Source organism: Nematolebias whitei, chromosome 19, assembly GCF_014905685.2.
Source record: "Nematolebias whitei isolate Nwh7 chromosome 19, NemWhi1, whole genome shotgun sequence".
Lineage (NCBI taxonomy): Eukaryota > Metazoa > Chordata > Actinopteri > Cyprinodontiformes > Rivulidae > Nematolebias > Nematolebias whitei.
In genome coordinates, this window is record NC_056516.1 from 2,137,290 (window position 1) to 2,153,771 (window position 16,482).

At 42.9% G+C, this 16,482-nt stretch overlaps 1 protein-coding gene across 1 annotated transcript in view; it reads right to left on the minus strand.

The window, feature by feature from the left end:
* The window catches only part of col22a1 (collagen, type XXII, alpha 1), a 132,145-nt gene that overhangs the window by 55,155 nt on the left and 60,508 nt on the right, over positions 1-16,482 (minus strand). The window contains exons 24-32 of the mRNA XM_037692817.1: positions 10,407-10,460; positions 8,683-8,736; positions 5,426-5,479; positions 5,062-5,115; positions 4,884-4,928; positions 4,744-4,806; positions 705-758; positions 572-613; positions 421-453 (exon numbers count right to left, since the gene is read on the minus strand). Coding sequence (XP_037548745.1) covers positions 421-453; positions 572-613; positions 705-758; positions 4,744-4,806; positions 4,884-4,928; positions 5,062-5,115; positions 5,426-5,479; positions 8,683-8,736; positions 10,407-10,460 — 453 coding nt within the window. The remainder of the gene's footprint in view (positions 1-420; positions 454-571; positions 614-704; positions 759-4,743; positions 4,807-4,883; positions 4,929-5,061; positions 5,116-5,425; positions 5,480-8,682; positions 8,737-10,406; positions 10,461-16,482) is intronic.

A 16,482-nucleotide genomic window follows, 5' to 3' on the forward strand; every position in this document is an offset into this window, starting at 1 on the left:
GAGGACAGAGTGAGGACAGAGGATGCAGAGGACAGAGTGAGGACAGAAGATGTACAGGACAGAGTGACATGAAGGAGGATGACTCGCTGTGGAGACCCACGAAGAGGGAAAAACCAAAAGAAGAAGAAACAGGAGCAGAGGTACATCCAATGATTACAATCTGGACTCATGTTCTACTTTCATTAAAATCTGTCCACTGCCTCATGATATATTTTGCTGACACTATAGGCAAATGTACAAGCAGCCAGCTGGCAATAACAAAGGAATCAAAGATGCAAATGTGCCGAGGTGGAGGAGCTGAAGAAGAAGTAAAGCTCCAAAACATGTATAAACTTTTCAAAACCATTTACACATTAGTGTTTGATAACAACCAAACCATTCCATTCAGTTTGCTGGTATTTAGAAAATAAATCGACATACTGGTTCTCCAGGCTCCGGGATTATTTCTGCAACCTGTCATGACAAGGAATGGAAATAATACCACGTGAAGTGAGTGGAAAAATCAATCTGCAGAATAATGCAAAAGGTATAGATACTGCCCTGTACATAAAAAAACAGGACTTTGACTCACATTTCCTGGAATCCCAGGCGGTCCCCTCGGTCCAAGGTCACCCTGAGACGAGAGACAGTTTGTTTGAGCTGAAACAGGACGACTCTGACATCTACTCCAACTCAGATGGATAAACAGGAAGTTTAACTCTTACCTTGTCACCCTTTTCACCTTTTGATCCAACAGGTCCATCCATTCCTCTTTCTCCCTAAATACAAAAACAAACAAAAAATGTTTTCCACACATTTTACACACCAGACAGCATTAACCGTTCCATTTAAACCATTAACTCCATATAAATAAGAATTGGGAGCACAGGTTTGAATTTATTGTGCATTTGCTTGAACAAAGTCAAATTATATAAACAGAAATAAATGTACAGCTGCATAGCTTCAATCAAACCTTTTAATAGATACAGGAGGTTCTGAAATATTGTTTAAATGTTGTGTTCAGTAGTGGAGTCGATAGATGAGACAACAGCAACAAACTATACAGTGACATATACAGATAGATAGATAGATAGATAGATATACAGATAGATAGATAGATATACAGATAGATAGATAGATATACAGATAGATAGATAGATAGATAGATAGATAGATAGATAGATAGATAGATAGATGATAGGATTTTTACTTGGCAATCCAATTTTTGATAGTGACTTTTTTCACACCTGGATGCAGTGACTCACAAAAATGGAAAAGGGTACCTCACATATTTTTTTAAGCTATCATGCTAACACAGACTAACATTTATGGCTGCGGCCATCTTGGATTTTTACGTGGGTAGGCAATTTTCCAAAGGAACCTTTCTTATGCCTAAATGTAGTCACACACCAAACCAGAAGTCAATAGCTCTCTTGTTATTAAAGTTATCATGCTCACAAGATGCACAGAGAAACAAACAATTCCACGTTGTCACTCGGAGGTGAGGGGACAAAATCAGGAACTTTTTTGTCTACCCGTGCATTGCTTGCATAAAGACTTTTGCCCTTTTCTCCATAGTTCATGCTTTGACAGATGAATTGATAAATGACAGAAATATGATCAGCCAAAAACGGACAGAAACATTTTAAATTTGGCTGTGCCAATTTGCCGGCGAATTGGTCACAAATACTTTTCTCTCGCTCTTTACTAAGACGGGCACTCTCTTTCCCCTCATGCCTCCCTCCTGCTTTTGGTCTTGTCTTGTGAACCTCCTCAGAGCCTCTCTTTTCACATCTTCCTAACTGAAAATTATTTTTGATCTGGTCAGCTGGTCTCTCAACACAATTGATAACATTTTCTCGACTAGAAGACAGGGTGCAGGAGAACCCTCATGACCTGAAGGGACACACGCAGCTGGATATGATCATGGATTCCTGGGTGTTTGGAAGATGATGCTCCTGTCTGTACAGTCTGTTGAGGACGTAGAAGATGCATACATGATTGGATTTATGAAAACAGGACTTTTGGTTTTTGGAATCGGCAGATACCTGGGATATCAACTACTTAGAAAGAACAAAGTCCATGCTCAATAATCCAGGTATACAATCCAACATTTTTCAGTCAGGTCATCTGGACAGTTTCTTTTTTTGTGCTGAAACGTTTCGCCTTCGGTCCGGAAGGCTTCATCAGTCAAGGAAACACACAACAAAACTGATTCTTCCCCCTTCTTTATACTTAGAAAGACATCGGCAGCAGTTTCGGTCATGGTAAAGCTGCCTGCCTTATATGAAGTATCACTCCGTGCTTTGAGTTCTCAGACTAATATGTTTTGCAAGCTGAACCGTAAGCTGGACATGATTTCTGAGAATCGTGGGCCACTTGCAGCTCCTAGGACTCACCGGCATGAAGGAATCAACCTTGGAGAAGACTAACAAGCATGGACGGGTAGAATGTCCACAAATCTGGCTGTTTAGATTCACCATTGAGTGTAACAGCAGAACTGAAGGCAGACATTAAATCAGTAGTCTGCCTGCCCAAAACATTTGTTTATCTGAATTTGGCCTCCCCGATGGCTTTGGATAGGCCAACTCATCGTGATGGGGTTCTCTGCAGACCAAAAGTGGGCGTTTCTGGAGAATAGGCGTTTGTAAAGTGCAAACACTGATTGGCTAACTGTATTTGCTGCTCTTTAGGTAAGTTATGTCAGCTCTTTTTTAAAATTGAAGATTTCTAAGAAACAGAGTTATATCTGCTGTCAAACACAAGAAGATTCTCTTTTGTTCTTGGGCTGAAACCTGCTCCCATTTGTCAAAAAGTCTGGTCTCAATTAATGATCACCTTACCGTGGTGGAGGGGTTTGAGTGTCCCAATGATCCTAGGAGCTATGCTGTCAGGGGCTTTATGTCCCTAGTAGGGTCACCCATGGCAGACAGGTCCTAGGTGAGGGACCAGACAAAGTGCAGCCCAAAGACCCCGATGATGAGAAAAACAAATGGACTTAATGTTCCCTTGCCCAGACGTGGGTCACCGGGGCCCCACTCTGGAGCCAGGCCTGGAGGTGGGGCATGCGGGCGAGCGCCTGGTGGCCGGGCTTTTACCCATGGAGCTCAGCCGGGCACAGCCCGAAGAGGAGACGTGGGTCCCCCTTCCCATGGGCTCACCACCTGTGGGAGGGGCCAAAGGGGTCGGGTGCAATTTGGGATGGGCGGTGGCCGAGGGAGGGGACCCTGGCGGTCTGATCCTCGGCTACAGAAGCTGGCTATTGGGATGTGGAATGTTGCCTCACTGGTGGGGAAGGAGCCTGAGCTGAAGTGTGAGGCTGAGAGGTTCCGGCTAGAACCAAAACAGATTTAGTTTTTAATGTAATGGCTAGGTGTTAAAAAAAACAAACATTTAGCTCTCCCCACCACCCATTTATGTTGCTCTTATTTCGAAATGTAACTGGAAGTTCTGTGTTAAAAGAGGTGGAATGAGAATTTATGGAGACGCCGCCAGTGACGAAGCAGTTAACACCATAAACATAATATGTCTGTGGTTAACACAATCTGTCAATAACGTCTTGTTTTTGTATCGTCCAATCAGATGTGGTTGTCCAGATACGCCTTCCGTATTTGTCTGCAGAGATACCTATTTGAACTTATCTCATGTTGCTCCTGGTGGATACGTAAATTAAGAAGCTTTGCTATGTCCCCCACCCCCCTGTAGACCCTTAGCAGAGTGGACCAGCTGAGAGAAACTGTAACATCTTTATCAGGACTATGGGAAGTATGTGGAAGTGTTCATGGACAATCTCATCGTCTTGTTGTCTGTCATTCTGAAATACTCAGAATAGTTGGGCATGCTTCAGCTTCCTCAGAAAATATAATTGTTGGTGAACCTTCTCAATGATGCTGGTTGTGTTTATGGTCCACTTGAAGTCGTCGGACTTGTGCAGTCCCTTGTATATTGCTTTCACCTGCTCCAACACCTCTTCTACTGGTGTAGGTGGGGGTTGGGGGGGTTGGGTGGTAAGCACTCTTTTTGAAGTCTACCATCATCTCTTTGCCACAGTAATGCTCATGTTGCTTGCCTTACACCACTCAATAAGCTCCTTCACCTCACATACAGGACTTCATCATCACTGGAGACGGAACCATTAACAGCATATTGAGCGTTGCATTCATTTGATGAGTAAATGAAATTTATGAAGTGTTGTTAGTTATTCTTCAGTAATCCATCCATCCATCCATTATCTTTACCCACTTGTTCCATTTTGGGTCATGGGGGTCGCTGGTGCCCATGTCCAGCAATCACTGTGCGAGGGGCGGGGTACACCCTGGATGGGTCTCCAGTCCATCACAGGGACACATAGAGACAAACAAGACAAACAACCATTCACTCTCTCACTCACACCTAGGGACAATTTAGAGTTACCAATCAGCCTAACATGCATGTTTTTGGTCTGTGGGAGGAAACCGGAGTACCCGGAGAAAACCCACGCATGCACGGAGAGAACATGCAAACTCCACTCAGAAAGGCCCCTGGACCGGGGTTTGAACCAAGGACCTGCTCGCTGAGAGGCAGCAGCTCTACCAGTTGCGCCACCGTGCTGCCCCAGTAAACCATTAAAACATGAAATATAAATCTGAGCATGTTAAGGCCACAGAACACGTTTGTGACACCATATGTGAGAACTTTGTCCAGTTCTGTATGCAGTTTAGGTTGTGTTTGTTAAAAAAAACTTAGTTTCATGTTCAGATGCTCAGTTCAGATGCTTGAACCTACCGGAACACCTCTATCTCCTCTTACACCATCAGAACCAGACTGTCCCGGGGCACCAGCCTCTCCCTGTAACAAGGACCCGCACATTAAAAATGATGTTTCATTTTATACAAAAGTTACAAAACCTGTAAAAACAAACTCACTCTTTCCCCTGGAGGACCTCTTGGTCCAGGAGGCCCCTCGTCACCCTGGAGATAAGATAAAGGCATAAAGACAGATAAAGACATTTGTCAGCTTTGTTCGTGGAAACTGCACCTGTGCTACATGCAATGTGTTTCTGATCAGCTGGTGTGTCTCTGGGTAAACTTTAAGTGACAATACCTTGGGTCCAGGTTTTCCAGGAAACCCATCTGCTCCACGTTCTCCCCTGGGCCCCTTCAATGTCACAAGAATACCTTCAAACTTTGTCTCAAACACCTTTCCTGACACTGAGCCTGAATATGATCTTGACCAACTAAAATATTACACAGAAACTTACAACTTGATGACAAAAACAAGTAAAGCTGCAGATTATAAACTGAGGCTAAACATCTTAAAACACATTGTTCTTCAGCTTCAAGTTGAATCGACAGTTTTCAGCATGAATCCAAAATCAAAAAGCGCTCCAGCGTATTCCAAACATATGAGCCTTTATTCATAAAATATTTAATGTAATAATAAAAAGACAACAATATGTCATACAAACCATGGCACCATCATTTCCAATAAGACCATCCAAACCATCTTTACCAGGAACACCCTTCAACAAAGAGGAGAACATGGTGACTGTTATTGAGGAAAACCAACAAAAACTGAACACGAAAGACCGAAAGGACAAAAAAACAAGCAAGACGTACAATGATGTCCCCCAGACACTACCAGGAGCAATGGAGGAGCCAGGGGGTGTCCAGTGGTGGCCATGGCCACCATAGCTTTATCGTTGTCTACCACAATTATTTGGTGAAACTATACTTTAAACTTTTCTCAATGACTGGGGTGGTCAGGTTACATACACGTGTGTGTGTGTGTGTGGCCATCTTGGATATGAACGTGCTACTCAATTTTGGAAAGGACCTTTCGAAATGGATGTTGGTACATCACTTTATTCCAGGTTGTCATGCTCAAAACATGCAGCCTATTTGCAATTCCCCCTCTTCGCCCCACATAGAACAGACCCCCCCCCCAACAACAACAAGAAAAGATTTGGTTTATAAATGTTTTTTTTTTTTCTTTCTAGATGGCCTCCGTTCTCCCCTTACAGTCATCCTCTCCACAACATTATTATGAAATATTTATTCTAGTGACTATCTAGTGTATTATTATAGTGTCTTACATATAAAGCCTACATAAGCATCCCTGCTTCTATTTGTGTGTGGTTGTGAGAATGCATAAGTGTATAAGGCTTCTCTAATAGAATATTTATTAGTAACTGTGAAGCAGCAGAGACCCGACCCCCAAGACCAGAGGCAGACGAAAAAGGGGGGACCAGAGCCCAAGACCCCAGGAGGGATCCCGACCGCGGAGCCCCCAGAGCCACCCACACAGGACGAACCACTCACCCACCCCCCAGAACGGACCACAGGGGAGAACCGGAAGATCCCCACCAGCGACCACATACAGTGACCCCCCGGGGCCAACAGCGACAAACTCATAGGCCTCCGTCGGAACCCGCCGCACCGATGTAGGTCCAGGTCTGGGCACCGAGGCCCGGGCACCTAAGATTCACACCACCCAGGCCAAGGCCCGACAGGGCCAGAGGACCCAAGCCCCACCAGGCAGACACCAGGCCGAGCCGACACACGCCCAAGCGCCCAGCCCCCGACACCAAGGGCCCCAAGCGCGCCGGCAGGCAAGGGCACACCCCACCAGGGGGCCGCGCGATAGGGGCGCGATGCCAAGCACCCCCAGTTGTATCAAAGAGGGGGCAGTCCGAGTCTCGGCCTAACAAATACCCATTCATACACAGACACAATCACACAATCCCAACCTCAGTCTCACATTCACTCACTCAAAGACATACAATAACGATACATTTCATTCTTATTCCCGATACGCACTCTATACCCCTCAGGTCCAAGACATGTACCCGCCCTCTACAGGGGGCAGCCCATGCCCAAACCCAGGAGGTAAACCCATTCATTCTCGAGTGGAGAAGAGCCAATACCCCAGACCCGGCCCAGACCCGGCCCAGGCCATGCCCCGCCGACAGGACACCCCCCACCATGAAGAGGACACGCCACCGACCACCCCCACACACCGCCAACAACCAAGCACGCACCCCCAGCCGACCGCCCGCCAGGCCCCGGCAGCCACCCCGGCCAGCGGGCCAACCATGGCACCCAAGAGCCAAGCTCAGGGGGTCCAAACAACCCCAGGGAGAGCACAGCGCCAGCACCGCCCACGGCAACCCCCTAGACCCCGAACCCCCACATAGTCCTGGTCAACACCCGACGGCCTGCCCTTCTCCCGGACCCCACCCCCGGAATGGCAGTCAGGGAACTAGGGGGGGTAGGAAAAAAAATAAAAATAAAAAAATTAATAAGACCCCGACACATACATCCCCGCCCCTAGATGTGCTGTTGATGTGTGTTGTTGTATAGTGCCATTAAAAAGGAAAGAAGAAGGAGCAAAGGCTGGCATGATGCCAGTTTCCCCTCCACCCCAACTCTATCCAAACCCTAGTGTCTAAATGCAACCGTTGTAAGTGAGCACAGGCACAGGGGTTAAGAGTAGGTCATCCCACCACCCATAGCCATGTGCCCATCTCAAGTTCCTATATGTGAATGTCATGAGGATGTTATGAATGAATGTCTAAGGTGTACAATAAAATTGAGTCCCAGGTGGCTATGGTCAACAGAGATGTAAAATTGTTGCAGCACACCCGAGCCCAAACAACCCTAAATGTATGGAATTGAAATGAAGAGGGTGGAGGTGCATGGTGAGGGATGGGGAGAAATAACTGTGAGAGCAAATGCTCCCACAGGGAGTCAGCTCCCCCACTGACCCAACAGTCCCCCCCCAGCTCCCCAAGGTCCACCCAGGGATTGAGGCCAAGACACCTCTCCATCTGGACCGACCGCCAGGCCCGCTGAGCTCCAGACCAGAGAGGGACAGAGCCCCAAGGGCCGCCAGAAGCAGTACCAGCAGCCTACACACCCGAGGGCCGCCAGGACCCCCACAAACCGCAGTCAGCCCGCTACCAGATGAAGCCAAACCTCACCAGGACGACCCGGCCAAGAGCGCCCGCCCAACCGCCGACAGTGCCAGGAAGCACCGGGAGCGAGCCCCCACCACAGGAAAGGGGCCAGCCAGCCGGCCATGCACAGTCCCGGGCCGCCCCCAAGGACATCCACCCCATCCCCACCCCAGAAGAAATACTACACCCACCCCTCATTCGGACATCTCTCAAAACACATAGCACACTAGACACCTAGGCTGGGTCAAACTACCCCCTCTTAGGGGCCACTGGTCACGCCCCCAAACACCCAACCCCCCAGCCCATGAACCCACAACCCACCAGCGAGCCGAAGGCCCCCGCCCAGAACCGGGCACCAGAGCGCAAGCCGGCCCAGAGCCCGGCAACCCGCCCGCCAGAGCCCAAGATCCCCAATCCCCACAGGCCCAAGCCCGGGGGCGACAAGCCCCCAGAACCCCAAGCCCCCGCGCCCACCCCGAACCCACACCAGCACAGCCAGGCTACCAGATCGGTGACCCACGACCGCCGCCACAGACCACCTGAGGGCCTGCATGCAGCCACCAGCAGACATCCCCCAGAACCACACAGGCCCTCCCCAGAGGGAAAGCAGTGCCCCCCTGCCCAGGTACCCCCAAGAGCCCAGCCCCCGGCAACCCCCCGGGGCCCCAAACCCATACACCCGCCTCCACATCAACCCCAAGGCCCAACAAGGTCAGATCCCAGACTATAAGAAACTAGAAAAGATTTGGTTTATAAATGTAACTCACAGACTTTCCTGGCTCTCCTACTTTCCCCTGCCGTCCCATTTCACCAGGCAGGCCCTTCAAAAGTAAAAAAGACATTAAGTATGTTCAGCATTTTTAGCAGACATCCAGTCATACCATATCGAACTAAAAGAACTAAACTAAACTAAAAAACAACAACAAATAAACAACATCGAACAATATCTGTGAGGAAACAATGTGATGGCTCAAAGTCTGGAATGACTGCTGAGATTTGGTGAAGAAGCTCAAACTGAACCGGTAAATTCAGAACAATGCTAAAATTAGATCAACTAAAGGTGAAGCTAAAACCAACAGCTAAGAATTTACCAGAATTATATTTTAAAGCATAAAACCTGCAAACTTAGCTTAAAGCTAAAAGCAGCAGAACATTTATCAGAATGCAAAAACAGTATCTAAAATTTAAATTTAACAAAACAGAAATTAACATAAAATTACCAGAATGGCTGTTAGGAGTTGTGCTTTCCCTGGTCTCTGTCTCCCTCTAGTGCTCCATATTTGTCTGTTCCCCCTCTGATGTCTGCACCTGTGATGCTTCACAGGTGTTCTGTGTTAGTCTTGTTAGTGTGTGTGTGAATTTAAGTCTGTTTGCCTGCGTCCCTCATTGTCTGGTCATTGTGTCTCACTGTGATGCTCCTCGTGTCCTGCTCCTCGTGTCCTGCTCCTTGTGTCCTGCGTCCTGTCCCATGATTTATGTAAGTTTGCTGCCCCGTCAGCCATCTTTATTTTGTAAATAATAAATTATTGATTTATATTCTTTGAGTCTTGCCTGCCTGCCTGCACCAAATGGGTCTCCTGCCTAGAAATCATAACAATGGCAGCTATAAGAGCTAAGACCAAAATAAAGTAGACCAAAGCTAAAATAACAAAACAGCAGCCAAAAGCTAAAATGAGCAGACCAGTAGCTAAAAGCTAAGACCATTAAAACAATAACTGAAAGCATAAAAGACCAGAGCAGTGGCTAAAAGGTAAAACCATCAAAACAGTAGCTGAAAAATAAATTAGAGTAGCTAAAAGCAGCAGCTAACAGGTCTTACCAGAATAATAGCTTGAGCAAAAACCAGCAAAGCATTAGCCAAAATGCAAAACCAACAGAATAGTATCTGAAATCTAAATTTTACGAAACAGAAGTTAACTGCTAAAATTTGTGCGAGTTAGCTCGCTGTGACACCGCTTAAGAAGGAAGCAAATGAGAGAAGAAGAAAAGCTAAATGCTAAAATGACCATAACAGTAGCTAAAAGCTAAATCAAGAAAAAGCCTAAGGCTAAAATTAACAAAACAGCTGTCAAAACTTAAAACCAACAGAAGCTAAAATGATCAGCACAGTAGATAAATGCATAAATAATCAGAATGGTAGCTAAAAGTTAAAACCATTAAAGCAGTAGCTGAAAGCCAAAATTATCCGAAGAGTAGCTAAAAGCTAAAATCACTTGAATAAAAGGGAACACTAGCAAAACAGTATCTAAAAACTGACTTTCTCATAAATGAAAATAAAACTAAATAGTAAAAATTATAAAAGGGCCAACAAACAGAAGTCGTAGCTGTAATGTCCTGAATGAGCTGAATGTTTTGACACCTGACAGACAGAAACAGCTGAAATTTTGCTGAAGTATTTTGTGAAAAAAAATGGAAACAAACTATAAAGTAGAAAAGTGAACGCTGACTCTGCATTTGCATAAATAATTGGGACAACTGTGTCTTTACTTACAGGCTGTCCAGTTTGTCCTGTTTGTCCAGGTGGACCTGCTGGACCCTGTGGACCCTTTTGAAAAGAAAAAAGTTTAATTTCACAGAGGACAGGAGGATATTTTACATTTTATATTTGCTCCAAACATATGCAATGTTTTTTCTTTTGTTTTACAAATGTCACTCAGTTGGTGCCGAGACAAAATGTTGGACACGAGTGGACAGAACGTTTCAGAGCCACAGAAGGTCCAGTAGAGGGCGGTGTGTTCACAGCCCAAACTATCAGAGGAATGTTTTGGAGCTGTAAACACAAAACTCAACATTTTATTTATTTATTTTGGCTTATTTGTTGCTTGATAAAAGTCACATAAAGAACTTTATTTTTCTTCTTTGAAGAACAAAGTTTGTAAATTTTAAAAGATGTTGACTGTGATGGTGACCTACGTTTCTATATTAAATGAAAATAAGCAAACAATCGTTTTAAACAGTGTTTTAAAGGGAAATTTCAGATATTTAGAAGTGTGATTCTGTGTAAATGTGTTAAACATGTAATCTTTGACTGGTATCGAGTTTAATTTGACCACTCACACAAACAGATGAGTAGCTTGACTGCAGCAAAAACAGGGTTGCCAGATAAGAAATAACATGTTGCACTGTTTCTTTAATATTATTGTGTTTTCATCCAAATTATTGTATATACTGAGTGTGGGGTAGAGAGAAACTTTTGAAGAACAGGCCTATATTAAAACTAGTCGTGCTTTTAACTGCCACGCAGAACATTTCCAGAGGGGTCACAGAGAGTGTGAGGACTTGGATAACCGAGGCAACTTTTTGGCTATTTTAGAAGAGATGGCTAAGCGTGATTCTTCTTTTTGTTTCTGCTAACTTATTTTTAAATATATAAATGTTTCTGTTCAGTGCCCTGGCCTGAGATGACTTCTGTTGTTAGTTGGCACTATTTAAATACACTGAACTGAATTGAATTGTATGTATGTTTTTATTTATTCATTTCATTTCATCCAAACAACAAATATAATACAATTTAAATAAAAGAAAAAAGATATACAATCACCGAAATAAAATGAAAGGCAGCAGAAGAAAAATGAATTCTTATAATATCTGCCTTGTCCCCAAAATATATTCCAAACAAAATTACTATACAAAAGCAAGATGAATTAATAAAAAAATAAAAAATAATAAAATAAAAACTTAGCTAAAATATAAGATCAACTGTAAACAATTTTTATGAACTCACATTATACTTAATATTTAAAAAAAAAAAAACATTTTTATCATCTTCTTGAATATGTACATAGTTTTGGCATTTTTAATATCAACCTCCAGATCATTCCACAATCTAATACCCTGAGATCTAGTGGATCACATCTTCAGACTGGTGCGACACCACGGCTTCACAAACATCTCCGTCCCCTTAAGATAATAATTACTTTCTCTTTTAACAAATTTCCCTTGAATGTTAGTAGGTAGTATGTTTTTGTTGGCCCCATAAATAAATATGAATATGACAAATATGAATTCTAGAGAAGTGCATGAAAGCTCATGGTAATACACCAGCAAAACCATTCAAAATGAAATGTTGGAATGCCTGGATGAAATGGTTCAAGAGGAAATAATTAGGGAAATACAACAGAGTGAGGATTTTAGTATAATATCTGATGAAACCAAAGAGCTTCGTAAAAAAGAACGTGTCGTCAGGTCATACACGAGGGCTTTCCCTACGTCATGAAAGCTAACGGCCCAGATGCAGCAGAGCTCGCAGCTTTGATCATACGATGCCTTGAAAAACACGGGCTACAATATCGCACCAACCTGGTTGGTCAGAGCTACAACGACGTTGCCGTCATGAGTAGGAAGCACTCAGGTGTGTGTACAAGGACTCAGCAAGTTGCCAAATATACATTCTACGTGCATTGCAATGCTCATTGTCAGAACCTTGTGATTGGTGATGGTGTGAAATCTGTCTTTGAGGCCGATTGCTTTTTCTCACTTCTTCAAAAACTGCATTGTTCTTTGTCTTGATCGTATGTGCACACAAAATGAAATGCATGAAGTTCAGCCTCATGAAAAGAAGTGACAACAGGTGGGACACAGCCTGTCACCGTCTGCTTGATCGACTCCCAGCAGCGCATCGTTTACTGCAGAAAGTGTACTGGAAGTCATGGTGACCGGGCAGTAGATGCTCGGGGCTCACTGGCCCACATGGATAGCTTTATTGGATTTTGGGTTACTTTCAAGAAAGTTCTGGGTCAGTCCAAGTTTTAGTGAGACATGCTGCAGTCTCCCTCAGTGGACCTCGCAGCAGCGGTCACTCTTGTGAATCATTGTTTGACGCGCTGCAATACAGGAGTGAGACCTTTTCTGAGCTTGTGTGGAAAGAGGTGGAGGAAATGGCTGCAAGGAGTGATCTAAGTTTGGAAAGGACTGAGACGCCAGTTAAGATGAATGGGCGACTATGATTACATTCCCACTACATCAACTGGTGATGGTGGAGTTGATGAAAATGACAGGGAAGACTTTAAGGCATGCTGTCTATGCAGTGCACGGTTCAAAAACTGGTGAACTGCAAAGACACTTCTTTAAGCACAACTGCACAGTCATGAAGGGAATCCAAGCCCTTCACATTCAAAGCATCACCTTTTTACAACAGCAGCCTCTTTCTTCCATTGCCAAGATTTTTGATTCAAATGTTGATGACTTGGTCAACGGGCTGTATCACAGCAAGACACTTTGGAGAGGAAAGAACAGAGTGGGAGGCAGAGGCTCAGAAAACTGGCCATTGTGACGGCAGTGAGCAGTGCTTCATGTGAGCGCAGCTTTTCAACCTTCATTTAAATCATCTACGAACAACAGGTGAGCGTTTGAGTCATTTTGGGCTGAGCATCGAGTTGTGACGAGCAAAAGTATTTGACATGAATGAAAATGTGAGAAGTTCAGTTTCCATCACAAAAACCAAAGACTAATGCTGTTTTAGAAGAGCTACATGTAGAGTCGCCCACAGGGAACTGTGTGTGAGAGAGGGATGTTATTTTATCAACTTTTAGATTGCTGTTAAATTTTCAACTCTTTGTAATTTAAATAGAAATGTACGGTTATTTGGATCTGTAAATATCAGCAGCTAGCTGTGGCACTTCCTGCTGGATTAGGACACTATCTGTGCTAAAATAACCGTAACGTGAAGTTACCAGACGTGTAAAGATTTATGAAATCGTGTTTTAATGAACTGCGACAACAGTTTGGAGACTGTAGTAATTTTGAAACGACAGTCTTCAGTGGAAGCTCAGGCTGTATCAAGCAGCTAACAGAGGCTTGTCTGAGCTGGACAATATATAAACTCCAATATTTTCAAAAAGGTTTATGCAAAATGCTATTTCAGTCACTTTTATGCCACATTTTGTTTCATTTTACACAGTAATTTTTTAACAGAAATGCTTTAAAACACTTTTAAAAAATCTGAACTATTACTTTAAAGAAACTGATGTGACAGAAGTTTAAATATTTGACAGAAAAAGTTAGTTTGATTTAAGTTTAATTAATTTAAAGTGGTGTACACCATAAAGTTCTTTAACACAAATTACAAATAAAAATCAAATGATGTTACTTTTTGAATTCTTTTAATTTAAATTTTTTTTTTTGCAAAATTTATTACCAGCATTTTATTTGAAATCAAAATAATTTATGCTTTCCTATTTTTTTATTTTTTTTATTTTTAATTTTAGAAATATATTGTTTTCATTCAGTTACAATCTTTTTTTTAGAAAACATCAACTTGTTTGAAAAATTTCAATCTGGCTTCAGACCACGTCATAGCACTGAGTCTGCACTACTCAAAGTACAGAATGATGTTCTTTTGTCCCTCGATGCCAAAAAACCTGTTCTGCTGGTGATGTTGGACCTCTCAGCAGCTTTTGATACAGGTCCTTCTCAAAAAATGAGCATATTGTGATAAAGGTCATTATTTTCCATAATGTAATGATAAAAATGAAACTTTCATATATTTCAGATTCATTGCACACCAACTGAAATATTTCAGGTCTTTAATTGTTTTAATACTGATGATTATGGCATACAGCTCATGAAAACCCAAAATGCCTGTCCCCAAAAAATTAGCATATTTCATCCCACCAATGAAAGACAAGTGTTTTTAATACAAAAAACACCAACCTTCAAATAATCATGTTCAGTTATGCACTCAATACTTGGTCGGGAATCCTTTTGCATGAATGACTGCTTCAATGCGGCGTGGCATGGAGGCAATCAGCCTGTGGCACTGCTGAGGTGTTATGGAGGCCCAGGATGCTTCGATAGCGGCCTTAAGCTCATCCAGAGTGTTGGGTCTTGGTCTCTCAACTTTCTCTTCACAATATCCCACAGGTTCTCTATGGGGTTCAGGTCAGGAGAGTTGGCAGGCCAATTGAGCACAGTAACACCATGGTCAGTAAACCATTTACCAGTGGTTTTGGCACTGTGAGCAGGTGCCAGGTCGTGCTGAAAAATGAAATCTTCATCTCCATAAAGCTTTTCAGCAGATGGAAGCATGAAGTGCTCCAAAATCTCCTGATAGCTAGCTGCATTGATGGTTAGGTTAATAGCTTGTTTAGAGAACCTTTTCATGATATGCTAATTTTTTGGGACAGGCATTTTGGGGGCTCAGCAGGTTGGCCTTCAGGGAGTTGTGCTCGAGTAATTTAAGTCCTATTTAACAGACAGAACTTTCTCTGTTATGATTGGTGATCTGTCCTCTTCTTCAGTCTCTTTGACCTCTGGCGTACCGCAGGGATCCATTCTGGGGCCTGTTTTCTTCTCACTTTACATGCTACCATTAGGACCCATCATTGCATGCCATAATCTGTCTTTTCATCTGTATGCAGATGATCTAGAAATATATCTGCCGGTCACTCCCAGTTCCTCACTCAGTTTAAACTCTGTTGCCAGCTGCTTAAACGACATTAAGCACTGGCTGTCTCAGAATTTTCTCCACCTAAATAATTTTTTCCAGTAATTCATGCAACATCTCTCCTAGTATAGGTTTTCCGATCCCCCACTCCAACCAGGTGGTAAAAAATCTAGGAGTGGAGCTCGACTGTAATTTAAAGCTAGATAAACAGATGAGTTCTGTTGTGAAAACCAGCTTCTTTCAGCTCCGTCTGCTTTCCAAAGTAAAATCACTCCTTAGCCGTAGTGATCTGGAGAAGGCCATCCATGCCTTTGTGAGCTCTAGGCTTGATTACTGTAACGCCTTATATGTGGGTATTAATCAATCTTCTATCTCCCGTTTACAGCTTGTACAAAACTCTGCTGCGCGCCTGTTGACTAACACACGTAAATATGAACATATCACTCCTGTCCTTTCTTCTTTACACTGGCTCCCGGTTCAGTTTAGGACACAGTTCAAGCTGCTGCTGTTTGTTTTTAAAGCTTTGAATGGCCTTGCATCGCCATATATATCAGAACTTTTGAAAGTCCACCAGCCCAGCAGAGCTTTACGGTCTGCTGGTCAAAATCTGCTGGAGGTGCCTTGCTCAAGGTGCAAACATTGGGGGGACCGGTCCTTTTCTGTTGCAGGCCCAACAGCCTGGAATACTCTTCCCTATGAGCTGCGTGCCATCTCTGATCTGGTTCTGTTCAGAGCCAAACTGAAAACATACTTATTTAAAAGGGCTTTTAATGTTTAACTATTAGTAGTTTAGTATTTAGTATTTATTTATTTATTTTATCTCTTTTACCTTCTTTTATTCTGGCTGTGTTTTTAATTTGCACTGATGTATTGTGTCCTGATTTTATTTGTTTTATCTTGTAAAGCACCTTGGTCAGTGCAAGGCGTTGTTGGAAGGTGCTATAGAAATAAAGTTTATTATTATTATTATTATTATTATTATTATTATTATTATTATTATTATTGTTATTATTATTGTTATTTATTATTATTATTATTTATTATTATTATTATTATTATTATTATTATTATTATTATTATTGTTATTGTTATTGTTATTGTTATTGTTATTGTTATTGTTATTATTATTATTGTTATTGTTGTTGTTGTTGTTGTTGTTGTTGTTGTTGTTGTTGTTGTTGTT